Source organism: Perissodus microlepis, chromosome 17 (assembly GCF_051167445.1).
Source record: "Perissodus microlepis isolate ML-2025 ecotype Zambia chromosome 17, ASM5116744v1, whole genome shotgun sequence".
NCBI classification, from domain to species: domain Eukaryota; kingdom Metazoa; phylum Chordata; class Actinopteri; order Cichliformes; family Cichlidae; genus Perissodus; species Perissodus microlepis.
The window spans coordinates 3,534,130-3,559,846 of record NC_140477.1 but is presented as its reverse complement, the minus strand read 5'-3'; the positions used below and the strand labels follow the sequence as shown (position 1 = coordinate 3,559,846).

General features: G+C 43.2%; 1 protein-coding gene across 2 annotated transcripts; it reads left to right on the top strand.

Moving 5' to 3' along the window:
* Window positions 1-2,125: 2,125 nt before the first annotated feature.
* On the top strand, window positions 2,126-25,700 carry utp20 (UTP20 small subunit processome component). 2 transcript variants are annotated; one of them, XM_084909226.1, is made up of 61 exons: window positions 2,126-2,344; window positions 2,525-2,605; window positions 2,701-2,767; window positions 2,871-3,003; window positions 3,092-3,280; window positions 3,544-3,625; window positions 4,027-4,164; window positions 4,275-4,430; window positions 4,507-4,659; window positions 4,770-4,904; window positions 5,037-5,114; window positions 5,192-5,370; window positions 5,452-5,616; window positions 6,481-6,569; window positions 6,974-7,079; window positions 7,212-7,362; window positions 7,519-7,581; window positions 7,661-7,828; window positions 8,565-8,641; window positions 8,892-8,971; window positions 9,090-9,339; window positions 9,429-9,611; window positions 10,592-10,682; window positions 10,829-10,914; window positions 11,546-11,671; window positions 12,214-12,380; window positions 12,843-13,051; window positions 13,168-13,311; window positions 13,406-13,485; window positions 13,583-13,818; window positions 14,378-14,522; window positions 14,651-14,738; window positions 14,901-15,044; window positions 16,282-16,335; window positions 16,505-16,657; window positions 16,763-16,918; window positions 17,029-17,169; window positions 17,251-17,388; window positions 17,490-17,629; window positions 17,717-17,799; window positions 17,886-18,178; window positions 18,270-18,409; window positions 18,515-18,671; window positions 19,001-19,099; window positions 19,214-19,381; window positions 20,427-20,593; window positions 20,717-20,864; window positions 20,972-21,088; window positions 21,180-21,350; window positions 21,428-21,559; window positions 21,676-21,786; window positions 21,874-22,023; window positions 22,154-22,336; window positions 23,439-23,570; window positions 23,657-23,789; window positions 23,876-24,057; window positions 24,166-24,237; window positions 24,346-24,633; window positions 24,735-24,861; window positions 24,968-25,113; window positions 25,203-25,700. In XM_084909226.1, exons 1-61 carry the CDS (start codon window positions 2,294-2,296, stop codon window positions 25,356-25,358), a joined length of 8,427 nt encoding a protein of 2,808 aa, XP_084765352.1. In that variant the 5' UTR covers window positions 2,126-2,293; the 3' UTR covers window positions 25,359-25,700. The 2 variants fall into 2 exon arrangements, with proteins under 2 accessions (XP_084765352.1, XP_084765351.1); XM_084909225.1 differs by having other exon boundaries at window positions 5,449-5,616.
* The last annotated feature ends 17 nt before the right edge of the window (window positions 25,701-25,717 follow it).

The following is a 25,717-nucleotide window of genomic DNA, read 5'->3' as shown; positions in this document are numbered from 1 at the left end:
ATATAGAGAGAGAGTTAGTTCCAGGGAAGTACAGTAGCTGCAATATACGAAAAATCCACAGGCCAGCAAATATTTGTGATATCAAGTCTTCGTGACCGCAGTAAAGGTGTTTTTTATCAACCCCGTGCTTGTGTTTCAAGAGGTTTTTTGGAGAAAACTGTGTGTTGTTGACAATGTTTTCGCCTTTTTATACTTCAATTTGCAGAAATACACACTTAAAAAAATGATCATGCCACTAACACAAGAAAATGATTTTTTAATTAAAAATCTATTGCAGTGTGTCATAGAGACAATCGTTTATTATGTTTATCTTGCTCCTCATTGTTGCTGTTTCAGTATAAGAAAAACGCCCCTCTTCAAATCATACTAAAACACTACTGTCCACCAATGTAACAATAACCGGAGCTAGCAGAGCGTAACTTTTTGAGCGTGTCTGAAGAGTGTGTGGTAGTTTTTGATAAGGGATACACGGCTCAGAATTCAGCAAAGCAGATAAAAAGAGGGAAGTTGTGTAAAGTGTGATTTTACTGGCAGTTTTGAGAATGTGGAGTAGATTTTGAAAGTTATGGGACTGGATTTTTCTGCATTTGAATCCTTGATGTTGCTGCAGCACCAGAGTCAGCTGGGCTACAGTTTATCGGACTTATCTTTATCAAACCTTGTGTGGGATTCATTAATCATTTCAAAAATAGGTATATAGCAATATTCATTTTTCTAGAGTAGACTATGATATAAATGAAAATAATATCTTATGTTATTGTCTATAAATATATGCTATAGTAATGAAATGTCTGCACACGCGCAGACTGTAAACACCTGGAGAATCAGAATTAAGTCTTTATTTCAGACCTATATGTAATAAATGTTAATAAAGATAAATAAATGAATATGAAATAAAAAAGAAAGACATTAAATTCAAATGATGAGAACTATTGATCATTCCCTGTTTGAAACTCAGTAGGAGGTAGCACATGCTTATTAAGTCCAACCCCTATTTAGCTGATTGTATATATCTGTTTTGATTATACAGTCTAATATATACATAGACATTATCCATAAATAAATGTACATTTTTTTTTTAATTTTACCACGTGTGACCTTAAAAATAATGAGTGTTTGTGCTACAAACCTTGTTAACTATACTTAACCACCCTTATTTATATTTTGTATGACATGGTGTACTTTTGTAAATGGTAACCCAAATCTCCACATAGTAACTCAAGTATGATAAAAACCAATGAACTACATCAGGTATGCAATGATCTCTGGGGAGTATATAAATGATTATGTACATATTATACTTTATATAAATTCACTCCCAACATAGTCCTCACAAAGGGGAAAATATGTGTTTTTGTATGAGGCTGTAAATAAGTTAATTTATGACTGAAGATGAACATTTTAAAATTGGGGACTGACTAACTTTTAAAGCCATCTTCAAATAGCCACTCAAGAAACTAAACTCTTTCCAAAAAAAGCGCCACTACCATGAAAAAATAATATAACTCTAACAATTTATACATTAATAATAAACCATAAAGTATGTTTTTTTTCTGTTTACAGCAAGCCTCTCACTTTTGGTGAAGACTCAGATGTTATTATGATCCTTCTCACAGTGTTGCCTGAGTGGCACGTTTACCAGTCTGGTCGCGTCTTATTTGGATGGATGGGCAGATATGATGATGTCCTTTTAGGAAATAAAAATGTTGCATCCACCATAAATATTTTTTCTCCAGTCAGTTAAACCTTTAAATGAAACATAACCCATAACGCTTACAATAATGTAAAAGTTTAGTGGACACCAAACTCTGTTGTCCTTGTTAAATGTAGGTAATCGGGATATGGTCACATGATTTGGACCCAGTGGCGCTCCGTAGAACGATTTCAGGCAGGGTTAAATAAATACTGCTTTACTATTGTTTTCTTTGTGTTGAAGTCTATTCTGGCATGTCTAACAAAGTCTAAAAAAATCCTTATTTTTTCTTTTTTTGTGCATTTAGAACCTAAATAACTTGAGAAGCAGAGAGGCGAGAGATCACAAACGAAACCGGAAGTAACTATGGGTTACTTCTCTCGCCTTTTAGCTTGTCTTCGGTCTAACCACGCGGAGAGAGGAAAACTTCCCATAATTCTTTGCTCAGCATGGCTGCCTCCTGTTGTCGGCGTGTGTGTAAACAGTTGTAACATTTGCTAAAAGAAAGAAAGAAAAACAAAGTGCAGTTTTCATGAGTCTTTTAAACCGCACACAGATCTCTGGAAATCCGCTCTTTTCTTATCAAGCGACGAGGCCAAGATGAAGATCAAATCCAAGTCTTCGTATCACAAATCTGAGAACACCTTCAGGGTAAGAGCCCACAAACACTCTGCGGCGTGTTAATAGTACAGCAGCAAAGACAGAGTTAGGGAAAAGCTAGTTTGGTCTGACTCTGTCACATTTAGAATAATTTGTGTACCATCTGCAGCACGTTTAAAGTCATGTGATCTGGGTTTGTTTGTTTTGGGGTTTTTTTTTGTCTTTTTTAAGTTTCTCACATTTGCTGAAAGACTCGCCAACGTCAACATCAACGTGATCCATCGCATTGACAGAACTGGATCTTACGCTGAGGTTTGGAATCAAAATGTTCCGCTTCTTATTACGATCACCACTCTCATCCATTCATCTGTGTCTTACTGGTGAGGACTGTTTTGCTCTCTTTGCAGGAAGTAGAAACATACTTCTCTGAAGGACTGACAAAATGGAGGGACCTCAACTTGACAGAACATTTCAGTATGTATAAAGAAACATGAAATAGCCCATACCCAGGGGGAGCTTGTGTGTTAGTATTTTGTTGAAGAGATTTGCACACGAATCTAATACTTTTCCTTCACAGCCACGTTTCTGAAAGAAGTTTCCAACAAGAGCCAGTCATTCAACATGCTGGTTTTCCATCAGAAGTCCATCGTGGAATCTCTGAAAACCCACCTGGCCGTCCAGAACAGTCTGGCCTACCAACCCCTGCTAGAGTAAGAAGTATTTTATGTTATTTTTTGTAGCTGTAGGCTTGCATAGAATCATCAGGCTGCAATCTAAGCGCCTAATTTCTTCCTCCAGCCTCGTGGTGCAGCTGGCCAGAGACCTGCAGACCGACTTTTACCCCCACTTCCCAGATTTCTTCCTTCTGATCACCTCACTGCTGGACACAAAGGACACAGAGCTCCTGGAGTGGAGTTTCACCTGCCTCTCCTACCTCTACAAGTACCTGTGGAGGCTTATGGTGAAGGACATGACCAATATCTACAGGTGAGGCATTACATAAAGTCAGAGGGGCGAGTGATTTTTATTTTTTAATGAAATTTGAGATAATCAGGAATCTATTTTTAAGACTTAAAACGACCTAAGGAGCTAGTTTTGGGAAGCAAAGTGGGTGGAAATGGGTGTATGCTTTGTAATTTGACCCTAGAAGTGCTCGGGTTTTCCTTCTGCATCCTTCGCAGGTTACTTGTGTTACTAGAGATCAGATGCACATATGATGGTTAAATGTGAAACCTCTTTCCACCCCACAGTTTGTATAGCAGCCTGCTGGCACACAAGAAGGAGCACATCCGCATGTTTGCAGCAGAAAGCTTCTCCTTTTTGATGCGAAAGGTTGGTGATTTGAGTTCATGTCTCCATTTCTTGTTACTTTTGATTTACTTGTCATCTGCTGCGGTACATTTCCATTGAACATCTTCTATTATTATAGACGGTTCTTGTACAGCGCTTTTCTACTGTCCATTCAGCACTTATTTCTACCCCTAAGTGCACTTTTATCTAACACTCACACACATTCACACGCCGATGTACTTGTTGGGAGGGACTTGGGTTAGCATCTTTCCCAAGGATAGGTTGGCATGCAGACTGGAGCAGCCAGGGATCGAGCTGCCAAACTTCTGATTATCGATGACCTGCGCTAACTCCTGAGCTTGTAGCAATTTCTTTCCTTCTACTGTATTTCTTTATTTGTCGTCGTTTTCCCCGATGAACTGGTGTATCACTTTGTCCTGCAGGTTCCAGATCTCGATGCTCTGCTCACCCACGTGTTCTCCAACCTAGAGGAGCACCCTGAGAAGGTGGAGGGAACGGGCCAGCTGCTGTTTGAGATGTGCAAAGGAGTGCGAAACATGTTCCACTCCTGTGCTGCTAATGTGAGTTAACAGAGTGACTGCGCCGGATGGACGTCACTTAGGTTGAATTAAGCACTTTTAGGTGTTGTTTATATAACCTGATGTGTTAAGCAACCTTTTTATCTTTCCAGGCTTTCTCTGTGGCATTGCGTAAGCTTGGCCCAACAATGAGCTGTGGAGTCTCTCTCCCGTGGACCTCTGTTAGGGACGCTCTGGATCACATGGCCCAGGCAGCAGCCGATCACGTGGACAGAGAACACATGCTGGTGTTGTGGGAGTCCCTCCAGGTAAGGCTGGACTCTATTTTGTGTCTTTTCTGCACCTTTTTCACGTGTTTTGATGGCGCCGTGTCCTCTTCTTAAGGCCAGCATGTCGGAGGTTCTGGATATTATGGAGGCAAAGGGGAAAGACGCAGACCCGGCAACAGAGCAGCTGGAGAGCCTTCTGTTCATTCTGCACACCCTGGCATCCCACAAGGGTGGAGCCAAGATTACCAAACCGGAGTCTGTCTGCCAGGTGAGAGGAGAATCTAAGAGATTTAATTATATATAGAAATGCGAGAAATTCCATGGATTATGTGCGGGCATATGAAGGTGACGTCTCATCGTACGATCTCGTCCTCGCAGACGGTGTTGAGGCTGATTCAGAGCTCGTCTCTGTCAGCTTCCTGCTCCCGTCTTCTTCTCCAGATCACGTCCTCTCTGCTCCTCGGGGAGAACGTCAGCCTGCCAAACTCACTCATCCAAGAGACTGTGCAAAAGGTTTGTGCATGTAAAGATGTTTTTTTTGCATCTGGTGTCACAGTGTGCGTAAGCACTGCATTATAAACACGACCAGAAAGAGAAAGTTGCCCGTTGCTTACGTGCAGACTCTCTGGAAATCTTCTTTATTAGATATTTCGGAGCACTGTGGGGCACGATCTCATTCTGGAGTTCACCAAAGAGATGTTCACCATGAAACAGTTTGAGCAGGTGAGTTCACTTTTTATTTTCCTCTGTTTCTTTTAAATCTCGCGGACTAACTGGCTTCCCCCTCTGCTGTCCTCCAGCTCTTCCTCCCCACCCTGCTGCGCTTCACCACAGGGCTGTTCAACCAGGGTGATGCCCTCTCTCGCCACAGCAGCCTGGATGTGCTGGTCAGTCTGATCCTCGCTAAAGCTCCGCCCCCCACAGATGGCTCCATGGCCTTTGAAACCTACCCACTGCTTTTCACCGGTCAGACAACAGGGTGAGATTCTACGGTGAAATGTTATTTTCTACTGTTGTCGTGTCATTTTCCACGAGGTAAATCTGTTTTCTCCTCCAGCAGAGTGTTTAGCAGGAAGGAGGAAATTCAGCAGAGCCAGGCTGAGTCAGAGCAACTAGCTGTGCCTGAGCTGGTGCTGTCAATGATCAAAATTCCCGATGAGCAGGACCAACCCGTCAGTAACCTCTCGCTGCCGTGGGCTGCACTTGTACTGCTGCCTCACCTCAGGTAACTCCTCCCTGCAGTCAGACTCCTTTTGGTCACATGTGCAACAGCATTGGTCAAAATGAGGAGGTGGTCAGGAGAGAGCTACAACAGTGAGTGTCTACAGGCATTTGTAAAGCATCTTAGAGGCTCTGTCATGGTTTGGGGCTTTTGTCAGCCGGTGCTGTTGGGATCTTGTCAAAATTGATAGAAATATGAACACAGAAGCACATCAGTCATGGATTGGCCTCCCCTGGAGCTCGAAGCTCAACGTTGTTTAAGTCATCTTAACCGAGAACTAAACAAAAGGCAGCCAACATCCAGAGAAGATGCCTGGAGAGGATTAGTTTTGGTCCTGCAATGTAGTTGCATACATTCCTTTTTCTCCTGTCTGTTCAATGCGTAAAACTGGCTTTTGTCTGGCTTTTGTGCTGGGAGCCTGTAGTTTGGACAAAGGTTGCTGTGAGTTAACTTTACTAGTTGTGGCTCAAAGTTGCTGCTACCAGGGAGCAGAAGTGAGGCATTCAGGAGCCAGGGATCCATCACTTCCTCTGGATTTTCATGGCAAACTTGACCTGAGTGCTTAAAATAAAAACCGACCACACCTCAGAGGCAACCCAGAGCAGCGGTCCCCACCTTTTTTGCGCCACGGACCGGTTTATGTCCGTCAGTAATTTCACGGACCGGCCTTTAAGGTGTCGCGGATAAATACAACAAAATAAAACCAGTACCAAAAAAAGAAGATTTAGTCGGCGTTGGGGGCCCCTGACCCAGAGAGTTGGGGAAAATTTCTGTTTTTTTCTTTGTCAGCTTACAGTGTATTCATACACAGGCAAAAAAAGAGAGAGAAACATGTTAAATGTTAATATTTACACTCTTTTGCTTCAGGCCTCTGGCTCCAGCCGCTGTCGTACCTGATGTGACAGCTTTCCTAAACCGCCTCCTGTGTGAGATCGAGGCAGAGAAACTAGGGAAAGGTTTGTGATTATTTGTGTGGTTGGTTTTTTATTAACACAAATGTTTTCATTTGGTTGCAGTTTCATATGGCTCAGTGGGGTAATTAACAAGTACATCCAAAGAAAATAAAATAAGGACTGGAATTAACCATTTACCAACAAGTTAGAATGACTGGTTGTGATTTTAGTTATTTTTTAAAAGTCTGAGTTAACCTTAAACTTCATGTCAGGGATTTTTACAACCCTAAATTTGGGCACCAAAACAGAAACAGATTAAATGAAGAGGAAAATTAAAATACTTTATATATTTAATCCCCCAAAATTTAATGAGGTTTTCCCCAAAACTGGTGAGGGGTGAAAAAGTAAACAATGATTTTTTAAAATTGCAAATTGAGTGACTCCTTTCTTTCCTGTCCTCTCTCCAGCTGCTCTGTTCGTAGCCAGGCAAGCCCTGAGCTGCCTCCTGTCTCTGGACAGCTCTGCCCAGCTTCTCTCACTGGTCACGGTGGAAAAAGTCAACTCGATCCTACAGTAAGCTCTGCGTGTGCGACCTAAAAACACATTTAGCACCCTTTCTCTGTTGCCGAATGAGTTTCCATCTATTGCATCAGATTCAAAACACCTTTCAACAACCTGTAACCGCTGTCGTCGTGATTGTCACAGGAAATTTCCCACAGACCTGTCAGCTCTGCTGCTAGCAGACTTGTACTACACCCGTCTGTCACTCAGTGGGGTTTCAGAGCACCTGTCCCACAATGCCTTGCTTGAACTCTACCAGATGCTGTACTGCAACCTCTCGTCCAACATTTCTAAGGTTTGTGCCAGATCACAGGACATTTTGGAATAGTTTAAAGACCAAATTTTTCCCCCTTAAAATTAAGATATCTCACAACCTGAAGGCGCTGGTGGTTTGGGTGTTGGTGAAAACAGACATATTTAAACACAGTTTTGTTCCTTTTTTAAAATTCAGATTCGTCTGCTGACTCTGAGGCTCTTCTCTCAGTTCGATGCAGAGCTCCCGCCACAGACTGAGGTACAACACCCGCAGATTCTCATTAAACACATTTAAAGTTTGGAGTTATTGGAAATGTTGTTCGACTGTCTTCGTCCAGGGTGAGGATAATGTGGAGGTGCAGTCGGTGTTCGCAGTGTGTCTGCAGGCGGAGTTGGTGCCGGCTTCAGTGCACGACTACAGAGAGAAGCTGCTTCACCTCCGGAAGCTGAGACACGACCTGGTGCCGCGCAGCCTGCCCCGCGGACCTCCTGGCACCATCCAGCAGGTGTGGAGAAGAGCAGTGATGAAAGCATGACAGGATGAATAATGATGCGTGTTCTTTATCATGTGATAAGTTTGGGTTATTTTTATTGTTGCAGAGAGTATAAATACAGTATGTTGGCATATATAATAATGTAACGGTGGCCCTGAGAGGCCAAACGGGCTGCAACTTAAGAAAACACCAGCAATAAGATAAACGCTGCAAAAGCACAAAAACACAACGGAAGTAGGAAAAACGAAAATGGAAATAGGAAAAAACTGTTTTCCAAAAGCACAAGGGAAGTGTTTCTGGGGAGACAATAATCCTGACGGACCAGTTGTAGAGGATTCATCAGTTTTATGAGCAAAGTAAAGATGAGAGGCAAGTGTGTTAGCCTAACTATTAGCCTAAAATCCGTCATCAGTATTATATGAATCATGAGATTAAAACACACTTACCTAGCATGTTTTGGTTCCTGCAACTGGTCCGTCAGGTTATTGTCTCCCCAGAAACACTTCCCTTGTGCTTATGGAAATCAGTTTTTTCTATTTCTGTTTTCTTTTTTCCTGTTTCCGTTGTGTTTTGTGTGCTTTTGCAGCGTTTATCTTATTGCTGGTGTTTTCTTAAGTTGCAGTCCGTTCGGCCTCTCAGAGCCACAGTATAATGTAGTTACAGAGAAGTTATACGAGTCCCGTACATGAAGGGAACTTTTTTATTTTTAGATGCTTGGGTGGATAACCTTCCTCTTGTTTGACTTCAGGTTCCTCTACGGTACCTCATTGCAATGCTGTTTGTGAACTTCAGGCCACTGTGGGACCCAGTCATTGAACTTATTGTGTGAGTGTAAAATAATCACGCTTGTTTATACTTCAAGAACCATGTACGTTCCATCATCTATGCTCCAGTCTTGTTACTCGGGCCTTTCTAAATGAGTATGCTGCTATCGAATGCTGGGGATTTGCTCTAAGCTGGCCTTTCTATCAAATTACAGACATTTGTCTGCATTTCCTTTAAGACTACATTGACACTTTGAGGTATCCATGGAAAACATTTGGCGTAAATGGGTTTCTGTCTTTCCTCGTTGCAGGAGCCATGCCAGAGGCATGGACAACAAGGACTTCTGGATGGTGTACCATGAACATCTGGAGATGGTGGCCGGGCTGGCAGGTAAGGCTGTTTGGTACTTGTGTCACAGCATGTAATTATAATGGCATTTATTTACCTATGAATCCCTTGAACTGCCAAAAACACGTTAAAAGGGAATTCTGCTTTCTGCATGTAACAGAGAAGGAATTGGAAGAAGAAGATGATGAAGAAGAAAAGCCCAGTGTTCAGAGCGAGCCAGGCTGTGATGTCATTGAAAGCGGGGATGTGGGGACTCTTTTCCTAGAGCAGCTGAAATTGGCCTCCGACCCCAGTGAAAGGACAGACTTCACTAACTTCCGCAGTTTACTGTGGCGCGCTATGGCCCAGTTTACCGACAGAGTGGAGCCACGCAGCCGGGAACTGACCCCGCTGCTGCTCAGGTTTATCAGGTCAGTGTCAGCTGATTGACCATTTTCCTTAAATTCTATCAAAATAATATGTTCTGTTATCTGATCTTAAACTCGACGCTTGTTTGCAGGAATGAGTTTTATCTCACAGACCTGCTGGTGGCGCCCACTCAGGACCTGAGGAAGAGAAGCGATGCTGCCCTGGAGGATAAATCAGGGATGACTGAGCACATGGAAGAAGGGGAAGAGGAGGAGGAGGCAGAGGAAGGAAGCAAACAGCTGAGGAAGTCACTTCCAAGAAGAGCAACGGCCAAGTAAGAAATATTTGTAATACTGCTGTCCTCAAAGCGATGACGTTGTTTTCAGGGTTATGATTTGCAAGCTGTTTTTGATTTTACCATAATTTTTTTTACCCACGTTATTGCTCTGATGTCAAAGTGATAGCTGCTTTATTATTTGTAGTTACTAGTGCCATGTCTGGTTTCCATTTTCACTTTAGACTTCATGTAAAGTGTGTTTAAGGTATTTAACTGCACAGCATTCAATTTATTTGTTGGATAATTGTCTAAAAATGTCTCCCAAAAAGCCACCTAAGTTCCTAGTTATTAGAGACCACTCTCCTAAATTTCACCTTGATGTGGTTTAAAAGAGCAAGTTATAAAAATACATTTCTCTCCAGGTTTTATGGGGTTAAAAGTGACCAAGAGACCAAAAATGTGTTTGCACCAAACCTTTAGCAGACGTTATTTCTGCTCTGACCTTTGGCATTTTACCATGGAAGTCTATGTGGATCGAGTCTCTTTTGGATTCAGCCTCAAGTGGCCAATCAGGGAACTGCAGCTTTTGCCACAATTTCTTTTCTTTTTTTTAGCCCTATGGGTTACCAGTTCAATTTAATTCAGCTTTATTTTTATAATGCCAAATCACAAAAACAGTTGCCATCTGGGGCTTTATATTTTAAGATAAAGACTCTACAATAATAGAGAGAAAACCCCAGCAATCAGACTTCCCCCCTATGAACAAGTACTAGGCGACAGTGGGAAGGAAAAACTCGCTTTTAACAGGAAAAAGCCTCCAGCAGACTCAGGGAGGGGCGGCCATGTGTTGCAAGCGCTTGGGCGTGGGGGTAGTTTTTACCCAGTGTGCAGAATTAAATAAAGACTTCATCAACTTATATGTACCAGAAAACTTTCATTTTTTAAATAAAACTTTTGATATAACTATAATATAATTCTAGCGTATTGTACAATAAGTAGAAGAACATAATGAACTGAATTTGTCTTTTGTTTCTCAGACAGCTCATCGCTCATCTGAAAGTATTTGCCAAGTTCACCAACCCTCGAGCTCTCTATCTGGAAAGCAGCCTCCGTGAGCTCTATAATCAGGTAGTGCCCAAGTCTGTAGCATGCAGCGTCACACACCCTGTCCTTAAAACATACGAGTTGTTCCCTTACTCGAGTCATTTTTGAGGCAGTTGCTATTTTCTTGCAGTTGTATCACAGATTTCTTCTCTTATCTATCTGTTGTTCAGCTGCTCACCCATCAGGATCAGCAGATTCAGCAAGTGGCCCTGGAGTGTGTCATCACATACAAGGACCCCAACATAGTTCCGTACAAGTAAGGAAACTACCTTAATCACCTTAGGAGACGGAGAGGACGTGATTACAGTGCAATTTCTCTTTGGCAGCAGCTCTCTCTCCCTCTGTCTCTTCTTCAGTGGTTTTATTGTTAAGGCTCTTATCATCAGCCCTCTGTGGTTACAGATCTAGGAATGCTGAGTTCCACCTCCGTGCTGTTTCTGTCTGACATTATGTTCTCTGCTGTCTGTTATCAAGATATCCATTTACCACACATTCAGCCAAGCCGCAGACAGACGGTCTGATCCAGGGGCCGTTAGCATTACAGACGCGCGTGTGTGTGTGTGTGTGTGTGTGTGTGTGTGTGTGTGTGTGTGTGTGTGTGTGTGTGTGTGTGTGCGTGTGTGTGTGTGTGTGTGTGTTTGGTGCTTTGTTCAGGATCAGCCTGACACACTGAGCTGCTTTCAGAGTCTTAATTACATTATTTTGTAGATGGAATTCTTATTCTTTCATACGACACATGTATTGTTTGTGCTTGTGAAACTTATGAAACTTATTACAATATGGAGAAGATATTTTAGCAAAGGTTCTGCAACACCTTTACAGAGTGATTAGACCTGTGTGTGTGTGTGTGTGTGTGTGTGTGTGTGTGTGTGTTTGCATTTTTTCAGGGAGAATCTTGAGAGGCTGCTGGATGACAAACACTTCAAAGAGGAAATCGTCCATTTCAACATCTCTGAGGAGACCGGAGTGGTTGATGCTTCCCACAGAGGCAAACTTATACCGCTGCTCATGAGGTACTGTACAAGTTCCACTATAAAGTTTCCACTGTAAAGGTAGAGGCAGCATAAGCATGCATGAGCAATATCAACATTTTAATTTACCACACAACAACAACAAAGAGAAGGTGTTTTGCCCAAAACTTCTGACTCTTGCACAGTATTTTTACGTGGTTGTTAAATAGCTCCATTTGGGTTACATATTGCGTTCTTAGTTCATAGATGAACTCTGGTGCCCTCGAGAAAAAGAGGATGTTGCTTTTGTTCACATTCTGGCTGTTGGTCTGATACCCTCCAGTTACTGAACATTTCTTCTGTGTTTTGCTTAGAAAGATTTTTTTTAATAGTGCGTCTGATAGCAATTACAGGGAAAAAGCTTCCCTCCATCCAGTGTTTTACATAAATCAGTGTGATCACAGCTTCATGCTGTGGATTTGTGGAGAAGTAGTAAAACATTTTTACTACCTTTAACTTTCATTTCTAAATTTATTTTGGCTTTAAGGGGAAAATTTCTTTCAGATAAGTTTGTACAGCTCAGTGTTGTGTTGTGTATGATGCAGGATCCTGTTTGGTCGTCTGCGCTCCAAAGCAGGCAGCAAGTTTCAGGGGAAGGCGAGCGCTACCTACCGGTCCTCCATCATTCTACGCTTCCTGGCAGGATGTCAGGCTGAGGAGCTGGAGATGTTCATTGACCTGCTTTTTGAGTCAGTCAGCCATCACTGCCAAGGTAGGATACGAAAACGTCACAAGTAATTTATAAAAACAGACAGAGTGTCAACAGGTAGCAATTAATCTGAGTCAGTTTGTGGTAAAATGTGCATCTTGTCTGCAACACATTGCTTTGTAGTGAGGGACTTGATTCAACTGGTGCATTCCTACATAGAAGGAAGGTTGCAGAGTGCCTGCATCTATTTACAGTTTATATATACATTTTCTATATTTGTAGAACGGCAACAGATGCTCAACTTTTAAGGCTTTATTAGAAACAGATGCCATGTAGTTTTGTTGAGACCCCGAAGTAATATTGGACAACATTGTTGCACGTTATCAGATAATCCAAGCGTCTAGCAAAGTGCTTCCACAGACTATTTGGGTACAACAAGCACTCGCAGATAGCTGCTATCTAATGCAAATGTTTATAAAAACAAACCAATATTTCATTCATCGTTTCCTCCTCCTGTGTCCTCAGGTTCATGTCTGGCTGCAGTTCAGAGGGCGGTAGCAGAGACCGACCTGGGTGCTGTCCTGCCGCTGGGCCGTCTTCACAGCCTGCTGAACACTATAAATGTGGTGATCCAGAAACTGGGCCACCTCATCCACGTCTACCTGCCCAAAGTGCTGCAGATCCTAGTGTGTGTCACAGCGTCCGTGTCCACCATTTTGGACCAGAGAGAACAGGTAATCAGAATTATTCTTTCAGGGTAGAAGTTGTTTAATAGTCCTAACACTTTTTAACAGTCCTTATTACTTTCTGTAAAACATAAATATAAAGAAGTTCGTATCTGCTTCCTCAGCTGCGAGCAGGCTGCATCAATCCTCTGAAGAACCTGAGGAGACTCGGGATCCTGAGGATCCTGGACTTCTTCAATTGCTTCGACACCTACAGCTTCAGGCCGGATGAGATTGATGCTGTGTTTGAGGCAGCGGTCTGGCCTCAGGTACACGTTGGAGAAAGATTTTTGTATTCTTACTGAGTATTTCTTTACTTTGTCCCGGCTTTCTGATGAGTTTAAATTTGTTTTTTATATGCAGGTGCGCCGTCTCCCAACAGAGAGCACCTACTCCCCCACCCCTCTGCTGAAACTTATCCATGTGTGGTCCAAAGATGCCAGGTCAGCATCCTTCACAAATGTTTCTGAGTGTCAGCTGAAAGCTTCATCCAGGCTTAGTAAAGCATGCTCAAAGATATATTTTTTTTTACCGTCTCAGGTACTTCCCCCTCCTTGCCAAGCAGAAGCCGGAGCACCCAGAGTGCGACATCCTTCTAAATGTCTTCGCCCTCCTCTCAGCTAAGAAAGTATCTCCAGCAACCATCGCAGTAGTAATGGACATAGCCGAGTATTTGGCAACAGCTGCAGACTTTGTTGCCTCAGAAACTGAGACGGAGCTCAGTGTCAACGGCTGTGTGTTTCCACAGCCTGCAGAGGGAGCTCTCATCGCAGCAGGTTAGCAGATCGTGACAGGAATTTGATGGCGTTATTTTTGTGCCTCTATTCTGAGCGCGTGTAAAAAAAAAAAAAAAAATTTTAAAAAAGTTTGCAAGCACAAATGTTGCATTTTGAGGAGAAAATTATTTTGCGTGAAGAAAAGTTTAATTTGAGCAAACAAAATTAATTTCCGCGTGCAAGAAATGCATTTCAGTGTTTGCTATTATCCATATACACACATATACACACACAATAACAGCCCCTCTCGCTCAGTTGTTGCCACAAAACTAACCAATCACATACTGGAATGCAAAAATTCTGATTGGCTGTTACAGTCTCCGATCAGCTCGCTAGCTACTGCATTCCGGAAAGACGGTCCAAAATGTAGCTAAGTCCATTTTTTGGTTCATATGTTTAATTATTTTATTTTAAAGTATTCAAAATTTTTTAATAGGATTATTAGTTTTAATCTAGTTTAAACCCAACCACTCCACTGGACTTAGCTACATTCTAGGATGTAGAATAGGATTCATTTCCCTCTGATAACCGTTAAACGTGCACATCTTGTATCCTCCAGATTCACTTACTCAAGGCTCCAGATTACTGCTGCCTCACATTCCCACGCTGCTGCGCTACTTCAGCAGAATTGTACGCAACACAGACAGACTCAAGAAGAAGAAGTTCAGGGCACAGGTGGCCAAAGAGCTCAACATCCTGTCCAAGTGAGTTGAATATCAAGTGACTCATTTTGGGTTGAGATAAAGGTTATGATTATAATTGTGGTTATCGTTATACACGCGGTTGACTCTTCCCCAGCTAACAGTAGGATGTGTCACTCTCTCGCTGCCAGGGTCAGCCGATTTGTGAGCAGCAAGGAGCAGAGCTCGATGCTTATCAGCCTGCTGCTTCCTTACCTCCAGAAAGGCAACAAATCACAAGTAAGACTTACAACTGAGTTTGTTGAACTTTGAAATTACAGTCATTTAACAATCTGTAGTAATTAATTAATTAATTTATAAAAACTTTTACATAAAAGGCAGAGTTTTGCAGCGTTATGGTGTGTGCTCGAGAGGTTCCGCTCAAGATAAACTTTGTTTCAGGAGACAGAAATCGACCTCCTGGCCACCATACAGAACCTGCTGAGACAGTGTGACAAGCCCTCCGTCTTCCTCCGGCCGCTCAGCAAACTCTTCTCCATCATTCACAACAAGCTGCCAAGGCAGGCCCTCACCAACGTCTTCCAGGTACAGCAGAGAACTAATGCAGCGTTACACTCTGTGGAACTTATAATATAGCCATGGTGAGATCAACCATCAGCGTGTGGACAGATGCAAAGCAGGCCAGAGCACTTAATCTCACCATTTTCTCCACCACAGTCCTGCTGTTAGCCACTGTGTTGAAATGTGTTTGGCTTTGGGTTATTTTTATTTATTTATTTATTTTTATTCATATCGGGAGGAGGTGGATGACTGTATTTGAAGTTACCAGCTAAGAGTAAATGATACTCAGCAAAAATAAAATAAAAAATCGACTACTTTTCCAGTTCACTGCACACCAAGCTAGCTAGCTGCTATAGCGGCCATGTGTTGGCTCCCGCCTGTCTTCTGTCATTCAAAGCAGCCACGCCTCTATTTAGGCCTAATTTTAAGCCTTAGTTGAAAGAGGTGCATTATGTAAAAATTCAACACCCTTTCGGCTGTTATGAACTGAGAATTTTGTACCAGACATGTGAGTTGGTGAATTTATCATGAGAGTCTATGGGGATTGACTGGTTTTTTTTTAGAGTCAGCCTCAAGTGGTCATTCAAGGAACTGCAGGTCTTTAAATTTCTTCTTGTTTTCACTTAGCTACACCGCACTGAATATCCTTTATGCTAGCTAAATTGTTCTGTGACAGTGCATCAAGCCACATAAAATAAAAAGAGAGATGTGTTCACTCCTGTACAACATTAGCTGTGGGAATTATTGTATGTCGTTACACTGGGTGTCCAAAAATAGTATAAAACAACGGTGTGAAACATAAGGCCTGGGGGCCAGAAGTGGCCCGGCACTGGAAAATGTGAAGGGGGAAATCAATTTTGAACTTTGAACCGTATTTTCACAAGTTCTGCAGATTTTTCTACTGATACAGAACTTTCCCATAACCATTCATACTACACTAAGGTAATTCAGTAATAGATTTCTGTAATTTTAAATGTTTACTGCTTACAGTTTAAGCCGGTATTCCTTCATCGTGTAGAAAGTACTGTTGAAACTGCACTTCATTTTCTAATAATAAAATATCTCAGGGATCGAATTTGTAGTTAAGCTTTTGTATACTGACAGAAAGTGGAGTTTGACCAGTCTGGTGGGCTGTATGTGGCCTGGGATGGCCGGTGTAAATGAAGAAAAATAACCAAAATAGAAAACAACCAATGTTCTTATAAAAAACAGTTAAAAGAAACAGTTAATTGACTCCTCGTGTGCGCTGCTCTGTTCTCAGACTCTGTCGGATCTGGACCCTTCACTCACATACATCACTGACTTGGCAACAAAGGTGAGATGACTTACGATATTATTATTTAGACAGTGATGAGGAACATTAGAGAGGAAATAATATCCAACTTTTCTACAGGTCTGAACTGCAACCTCTGCCGTCATGTTCAGTCTGGGTCACGATGCAAAGAGCAGCAACTAACGTGCTTTTCCTGTGCTCACCTTTGCAGCTGAACGCGTTTGACAGTCGACACTTGGATGAGATCCATTTTGACGTGCGTCTGACGGCGTTCCAAGACGCCACCAGACGAGTTAAAGGCATGCAGACTCTGGACCTGGACTACATCAGCACTGTCATGCACAATTGTTTCCACACCTATGAGGTAAATAAATATTCACTGTTACACTTTAGAAGTTGTTTACCTTCAGGATAAACATTTCATTGGCTGATGTTTTGCTTCTATTCTCATCTCGCGCCTCCGATGCAGATCGGGGACATGTCACTGGGAGACAACGCCACCTTGTGTCTGTCTGCAGTGATCGCCCAGCTGGCAGCGGTCGGGCCCGGAGAACAGATCTACAGGGACGTGGTGCAACACATCATCCTGGACGCTGTGCACAAGGGCCTCCGCAGCAAAACGGAGGTAACAGCTGTAACTATGGTTACCGCTTTCTTGTTTCTGTCAAATGACACAGATGCTGTGAAGCCACTAAACTCACTTGCTCACTCTGTTGTGCTTCTTTATCTTTCAAGAGTGTGCAGCATGAGTATACAACCATACTGGCCTGCCTGGTGAAGACCTTTCCTTCCAAGAAAGAGTTTAGAGACCTGGTGCAGCTCGCCAACTACAGCGACCCCGAGTCTGACTTCTTTGAGCACATGAAGCACATCCAGGTAAAAGAGGGAACACAAAAGCTCACACTTCTGCCTTCTCCGCTTCCTTTATCCGATTGATCACCTTTTCTCTCTGTTCAGATCCACCGTCGGGGTCGTGCCCTGAGGAAGCTCGCCAAACAGCTGACCGAGGGTACGGTGCTGTTGACGCCCCGTTCCCTCCAGAACTACATCATGCCGTACGCCATGACGGCCCTGCTGGACGAAAAGATGCTGAAGGTTACTTGATTGTGGTTTCATTTTAAAAGTTAAGGACGTATTTTTTTCCCTTTTTCTTTGTGTCTAAAATCTTTCCTCTTTCTCCTCCTTCTATACTGCAGCATGAGAACATGATATCAGCATCGGTGGAGGTGGTGGGCGCGGTATGTCGCAGGCTCACCTGGTCCAAATACCTCTACTACCTCAAGCAGTTCATCCACATCCTGCAGACAGCGCAGGCTGAACAGAAACTGGCTGTCAGGTAAAGTTGCATATATTTGTAATCTGAGCATATCTTTTTTTGTCTCTTCTTTTTACACTACCTGTTGTTCTGCTTTACTTGCTCCAGTTTGCTGGTCACCGTCTTGGAGGCTTTCCATTTTGACCACCAGACCCTCAGCAGAGAAATGGAAGCCGCCAAAGCCAGAGAGGGTGAGCGACTCCGGGGGGTGACGTGAATTTTGTTGACTAACTACATGAATAAATGAAGTAAAATATAAATGTGTGTCTTTGGGAAGCTGGGAGTGTGGAAATCAACGCAGACGACGAGAACGTAGCTGCGGATGACGAATCTGACGCGAGCGACGATGAGGAAGAGATGGAAGTCGATGGTAATGCTTCCACTGATGTCACCATGGAAATGGAGGAAGCTCCTGCCACTAAAGTCAAGGCGCAGGCAGCTCCTAAATTATCCACGGCAGTGAGTGGACTGCCGCAGAGCGTGGAGGAGCTGGAGTCTCTGATTGGTTTGATCCATCAGACTGTTAATGAGAGCGTCCTGCCCCGTCTCCACAAGTGTCTCAATGCAAAGGTACGATGCAAAGAACGTTTGGACGTGTTGGTAGTTTTTCTAAAAACCTTCAGGAGCAGAGTGATGGTGATAATGTGTGGGTTTCCTCCAGGTGAAGCGTGACGAGGAGCACAAGGTAGTGAAGTCAAAGGATGTGAAGGACGAGGAGGTGGTGCGGATACCAATCGCCTTCGCCATGGTCAAACTAATGCAGACGCTGCCGCCGCACGTCATGGAGGCCAACCTCCCCGGGTACGCAGCCGTGTGTCCATAAGCACAAAAAAGATCATCTGCTGTGTATTTCAAACCTTAGACAGTAATATGACATCCGATTGATTATTTCTGCTTCTGTTACAGGATTCTGATCAAGATTTGTGTTCTGCTGAGGAACCGTTTCCAGGAGATCCGTGACGTGGCAAGGGGAACTCTGGTGAAGATAATCGAGACTTTAGGCTGCAGATACCTGCAGTACCTGCTCAAAGAGATGCAAGGCGTTCTGGTCAAGGGATACCAGGTAGGAAGTCCTGCAAACACCAATAAATGCTTCAGGTCACCTTAGCTTTAATATAGCGCACGCATCATGCAGCAGTATGTGCTTAAAAGAGTACCTCAAGTAGAAGGATGCAAACATAAGTACAAGTAAGTAAAACGTGATAAAAGACCGTGACAGTTATGTTTTTATGTGCATGCTCAGACTTGTATGAGTCCATGTAATTCAGCTAACCCTAGACAGGAAATATAATCTAATGTTACATTCGATGTCATAACAGTAGAAACCTTTGTTGACATGAGGCAAACCTGATCAGCCTAATATTTGTCTGTTTTTGTCCCTCCTCCATCCAGCTCCACGTGTTAACATTCACAGTATACCAGCTGCTCTCAGCTCTCATTCCAACCCTAAAGAGTGGAGACCTGGACCCCTGCATGAACATGCTCATTGATGTAAGCTTGACGTCTTTCAGGAACATTTTTTCTTTTTACTTTTTTGTGTTTATATTAATCTCTGTCCCCCTATTACACTCTCATCCTCTCTGTTATTGTTGCTCCACTGACCAGATCTTCAATAACGAGCTGTTTGGGACGGTCGCCGAGGAGAAGGAAGTGAAGGGTATCGTTTCCAAGCTGATGGAGGCCCGCCACAGTAAGAGCATGGACTCGTACGAGCTACTGGCACAATTCTGCAGCAAGGAGAGCATCACCAAGCTCATACTGCCCCTGAAGGAGGTGAGGAGGGGTTTGAATTTAGAAACAGAAGATAATTGGTAATCAGTCACAGTGGCGGATAATATTTCCAAGTGGCCAACAAGATTTTTTTGTTTGTTTTTTGTCAGTTTTAAGATTACCTTTGACAGGATGAAGATGCATCTAAATGTGCCAAATAATGAATTATTGACTGATTGTCAGGTTATCAAATATAAAATTAAAAAAAAAAGTAAAAATCAATAATTATAAAAAAGTAAAAAATAAAGATGGTTACATTCGGTTACATTTTTTAAAAACTTTCCAGCAGACTTATTGACATGAAATATTTGGCAAACAGGCGCTACTGATCACATAAATCATGTTTCTTGCCTTTACTAAGACTTTGATTAATGTACAAACACATGGTTACCTGCCTAGCTAAATAGCCTTTGTGAAGGCCTCTAATAATGACTTTTTTTACAATTAGTTTTCTGTTATAACTTATCTGCACTCCAGTAATTTTTTCACCTGAGCTCTTTTTCTTCTTTTTAACTTATAGCTTTTAAAATCTCTAAAATCTATTATTAAGTAACAACTTTAAACACAAAAACATATAAACAATAATCATAGCTAGTACTTAAATGGAGTTTACAAAAAATTGCAAAGCATTTCTTAACATCAGTGAAGTAACAGCCCTACTGTGTGGCTGGTTTAGCTTCATTAAAAATGCTATCTAACATACTTGAATTGTCAGCTAGTTAGCGACCTAGGTAGTTAGCTAACTAGCTGCTGGATTGAATTAAATATAACCATATATTTAATACACATCCGTTTTATATAACTCTTGTACATAAATAAATTTTGTTAGCTGTTTTAGCTAGCTAGCGTCTTTAACATTTTCTTAATTTTTAAGTCCATGTTTCCTTTCGTTAGCAACAACATTTTTAACTAAATTGTTAATTATTAACAACAAAATTCATACGTCGAACAAAATGCTGTTGTCGATACAAATTTTGGTGAAATTTGGTGACGGGTATATTACGCACGTATATAACTTTTATTCTAACGTTTATTTTTCTCAAACCAGATCTTGGAGGCTACATCGAGTTTGAAGGTGTGTAATCGGGTGGCTGCAGTACTGCGGCGACTGGTCTCAGGTCTGCTTGTCAACAGCGGCATGACTTCGCAAGACATCCTTCTGCTGAGCCATGGCCTTGTCAGCCAGAGCCTGCCACTTCTAACAAAAAGAGACCGGTACACACACACACACACACACACACACACACACACACACACACACACAGTCTAATATCAAAGTGCAATAAATTATTTCTAATATTTTATCCAATTTTCTGCCTATGTCATGTTTGCTTGTAGGGACAAAGCATCAGCTAAGCCTCCCCCAGATCCCAGACTGCCCCCTCCCAGCTGTCTGCTCCTGCCTCCCACTCCAAAGAGAGGAGGTCAGAAAGCTCCTGTCAGCAACCGCACCAACATGCACATCCTGGTGGATGCCGGCCTCAAGGTGCGCTTTCTCCAACGATACGAATGATCTCTGTAACATGGCACCCTGTACTTTTATCTCAAGAAGGAATAAATGTGTGTTAATGTGTGCACGTGTCTAATGCTCAGCTGCTCCACCTGAGTTTGAAGAAATCCAAAGTGACATCATCCGATCCCTCAGCCCTGGAAATGCTGGATCCTTTTGTGCACTTGTTGCTCACCTGCCTCGACTCCATGCATGTCAAGGTACCAACACTTACCTGGGCATCTTTTTATTTTTGTTTATCATGGATTGCTTAAATAAACCTCCATCAACCTCTGCTTGTGTCCCTCTCAGGTGATCACAGAGGCTCTGATAGCGTTCACTTGGCTGTTAAAGTTCCCTCTGCCAGCGGTGGAGCAGAACGCTGAGCAGCTGACCAAGCAGCTCTTTGTCCTGCTGAAGGATTACTCCAAGGCTGGAGCCGCCCGCGGGGAGAACTACCACCTGGTCCAGAACTGCTTCAAGGTATAAAATGCATCGTACTCTTTAAAGTGAGGTTTAAAGATGATCGAGAATGAGGTAACATGTTTTCTTTTTCCTAGGCCATGACTGTTCTGGTGAAGAATGTCAAAACCAACAACATCTCTGAGACGCAGCTGCAGGTGCTTCTGGGATACGCCGAGGAGGACATCTACGACCAGTCTCGCCAGGCTACTGCCTTCGGTCTGCTCAAGGTAAACCAGTGGAGCTGTAGTCAGAAACATTTCTAATGTAATGTGCGGTGTGCTTACGTGTGTGTGTGTGTGTGTGTGTGTGTGTGTGTGTGTGTGTGTGTGTGTGTACACTCCAGGCAATTCTGTCCAGGAAGCTCGTTGTTCCCGAGATGGAGGAAGTGATGAAAAAAGTGGCCAAGTTGTCGGTTACTGGCAGCAACGCTATGATCAGAATCCACTGTCGACAGGTACAAACTCCTTTTCTGCTTTCACACCGACTCATTGGCAGACTCTCAGGTCCAGCTTCTAAATGAACATGTTTTTATGTGGTGCAGATCTATCTGAAGTACCTGCTGGACTACCCGCTGGGGAAGAAGCTGAAACTACACCTGGAGTTTGTGGTGGCACAGCTGCGCTATGAGCAAGACACGGGCAGGGAGTCAGTGCTGGAGATGCTGGCATACATCTTCCAGACGTTCCCTCAGGTGTGTAAAAATATACAAAATAATAGAAACGGCATACTCGGCAGGATAATGAAATCCAGCCGCACTGCACATTCACAACATCAGTCCTGTTGTCAAACATTGCTTCTACTTTTCTTTCCCTCCCATTCAGAAAATTCTCTTGGGGCACAGCGCTCTGTTCTTTGCCCCGCTTGCTCTTGTTGTGGTCAACGATGACTCGGCACGGTGCAAGAAGATGGCAGCCATGGCCATCAAGACTCTGCTCACACAGTTGGACTCGAACAACCAGAACACGTTGTTCTCCATTGTCAGCACTTGGCTGAATGCAGAAAAGGTACATACAAAAACGCTTTACTGGTTTGGAACTCATTTGCTCTTCATACGTGCTTTATTTCTTGGTGGAATAGTTTCCAGTTCTTAGCTGAGAGGAGTGGCCCTCGCTGCGGTTTTCAGTTGCTGTAACCGATCTGCTTCATTGTTAGACGTGTGCGTTCAGAAATGCTCTTTTGCATTTTGGTTGTGTTTATCGGATCATTCTCTGTAAACCCTGTTGGTGGTTGTGTGACCAGCAGCTTCCGAAATACTCAAACCATCCCTTCTCGCACCAATAACCACGCCACGTTACTTAAATCATCTTACCTCCCCATTCTCATGCTCAGTTTGAATTTCAGCGGGTTGTCTTGACCATGACTACATCCTCAAATGTGTGGAGTTGCTGCCATGTGATTGGCTGATTAGATTTTGAATTAATGAGAAGTTGAGCCGGTGTACCTAAAGTGGCCCGTGATTGTATATTTTTGCAGGGGAACAGTTTTACAGTTTTTTGTTTGTTTTTTTTAGTTAAAGTGTAACGGTTATAATAGATAATTTTTAAGATTTTGTTTTGTTTATATTTTATAGTGTAGTAATGTCAAAATTAGTGCAGTCAGCGTTAATCCCGCTATTACGACATTAACGCGGCTAATCCCCGCTAGCGAGTTAACGCGGATTGCCCCATTTAGCCCTCGCATGTGGTGATCCGCGTTAACTCGCTAACGGGGATTTGCCGCGTGAATGCGGTTATGGCGTTAACGTCCTATTAACGAGATTAATGCTAACAGCACTAGTCAAAATCTATGAAGGGCCAAAATCCACAATAAATCATTCATTGGTCACATTTATTTACTATAAGCAGTTAGGAGATGGTTACATAACTGACTGGTTGATGTAATTTGTTTAATTGTGCATGTGGTGGCTACATTTGGAAATAGTGAAATTAAATTAATAAGTTGAATGAAAGATTACATTTCTTCAACAGAAAAACAAACTTGATGCACTTATATGTCTTGTGTCAATTATTTATTTATTCAACATTTGGCAGTTTTGGCCCTCCATATATTAAAGGTCCTATTACAAAATCTGTCCTTGTATAAACTGAGAAATGTTCTCCTTCCCAGGTCAGCCTGCGGCGTCTCGGGGCGCAGATATGCGGCCTGTTCGTGGAGGTGGAGGAGGAGAAATTTGCCCGTCGACTGGAGGACCTGCTGCCGCTGCTGGAGAAGGAGATCAACCCCGACAACTATGAAGATGTGAGTCATCACACAGGGAGGAGCAGAAGTGCGATTGAAGGCAGTGAGTTCAGAATAAACGATCAATTTGTAACCTTCTCTTTCAGATCGAAGAGGAGCAGGAGGAGAAAGGAGCTGACAGGCTGCTCTTCAGTTATCTGACTCTCCTCACTAAACTGAGCAAACACTGTGGATTCCTGGAGCTCAGCAAGCCTAGTGACACACTCCGGAACATCTGGGGTAAAGAACGCACACGCGTCACCTCGCCGTTACTGACAAATGCATTCTGCACATGCTCATTAAAACATGTCCCTGCCTTATTTTAGGTCACATCGAAGCCCACCTGCGGTACCCTCACTGCTGGGTGTGGCTAACGGCCTCACAGCTTTTCGGCCAGCTGTTTGCAGCTCACCGGGCAGAGCAGCTGGTCGCCGTTTGGAGAGGCGAGGGAGATGCTTCATCAGAGTTGGCAGCCACCGACTTTATCACCTGCAACCTGGATAAGAAGGTAGAGCCAAGATGCTTGTTTTTGGTTTTTTTTCTCTTGCAGCAGACTTCATTTCTGCATCTTATATTTTAAATGAAATCTTCTTTCCCTTTGTTTTCTGAAATCTAGATGAGAGAGTTGGCGCTGTCTTTTTGCTATCAGCTGCAGTCCAAGTACCTGGACACAGCGTCAGGAGAGCAGGTGCGCAAACCCCACTGAGCCACACACCTGCCTTCCTGCACCTCATACATTTAAAGATCAGCTCATACAGGTGTTTGGCTAACAGAGGCGCTTCTGCTTCACCCACAGGTGATCAAGAACTTGCTGTTCGTCGGCAAGGTGATCTACCTCATTTCCCCCGAGTCCCAAATCATAACTCCTCAGGAAGAAGAGAAAGAGGGAGAGGATGAGCAAATGGAGAATGGTGATGAGGGAGATGAAGAAGAGGAGGAGAGAGAGGAAGAGGGAAAAGAAGAGGAGGAGGAGGAGGAAGAAGATGACAAAGAAGACAGGCCTCCTTCCCTGCTGTGGCTGATGAAGAAGCTGTCTCTGATGGCAAAGAGAGAAGCTGCATATGCTCCCAAAGTTCCCCTCAAGGTACACTTCGAAACACTTTTGTCTTGTTTTTTTTAAACCCAGTGATGATTTGAAGTGCCCGTAATGTGACACTGTTTGTCCTTCACTGTGATTTCTCTCAGAGAACGTGCGTGTTTAAATTCCTGGGAGCAATGGCCATGGACTTGGGGAAAGAACGGCTCGCCCCGTATTTGACCACGATAATCACGCCACTGTACAGAGAGCTGGACAGCACATACGCAGACCAGGGTAACTGCTCTGAACCAGTGTTGCCAAGAATAAAAAAAAAAAACATCCTGACAAAAAGTGTTAGATTCACCGAATGACCCCTGTTGTCTCCTAATCTCTGATCCAGATCCCACACTGAAGAACCTTGCTCAGGAGCTCATCGAGCTGATGAAGAAACAGGTGGGCCTGGAGAGATTCTCCCTGGCCTTCTCTGCCGTCCAGAAGGAATTCTCACAGAGACGAGCGGCACGCAAACAACACAGAGCCATGCAGGTATGATGGACATTGCAATGAGACACGCACGAGAAACGGCTTTAATTTGCCATCGATCGTCCTCACAATTTCTTCTCCGGTCTCTGCAGGCGGTCGCAAACCCAGACATCGCTGCAAAGAAGAAGCTGAAGAAGCACAAGAACAAAATCGAAGCCAAAAAGAGGAAGATCGAGTTCCTTCGGCCTGGATATAAAGCCAAGAAGCAGCGAAGCCATGCGCTCAAAGACCTGGCCATGGTGCAGTGAGCCGAGGACGCTAGGAGGGGATGAAAGCTAGGCCAGCTGATGCAGAACAGACTCAAAAGGAAGCATGGATAAGAGTATACCCAGAATCCTGTGGGCTTCCGATTCAACTTAACACAAAAGACCAAACAGAAGCTTGACTGTGTGTACAGAGCAAGGACGCTGTGGAAAAACCCAGAATTAACGTCTGTTACACGTCACGGCGCAGCACTCATTCATATGAATTGCAAAGCTGGAATCTATTTTATATCTTCTTGCTGTGAACAGGCTACAGTTTTGCTCCAATTTCTATCCCGTGCAGTTAAATGTACATGTATTTGTAATTAAAAAAGATCCATCTGTTTATTGTCATGTCTAATGTC

Excerpts from the sequence above, each read along its gene's own strand:
- utp20 (XM_084909225.1), top strand. The coding sequence starts at position 2,294 with ATGAAGATCAAATCCAAGTCTTCGTATCACAAATCTGAGAACACCTTC. Across the intron at positions 3,004-3,091 it reads GCCTACCAACCCCTGCTAGA|CCTCGTGGTGCAGCTGGCCA; the intron begins GTAAGAAGTATT and ends TTCTTCCTCCAG. Across the intron at positions 8,972-9,089 it reads GATGGTGGCCGGGCTGGCAG|AGAAGGAATTGGAAGAAGAA; the intron begins GTAAGGCTGTTT and ends TGCATGTAACAG.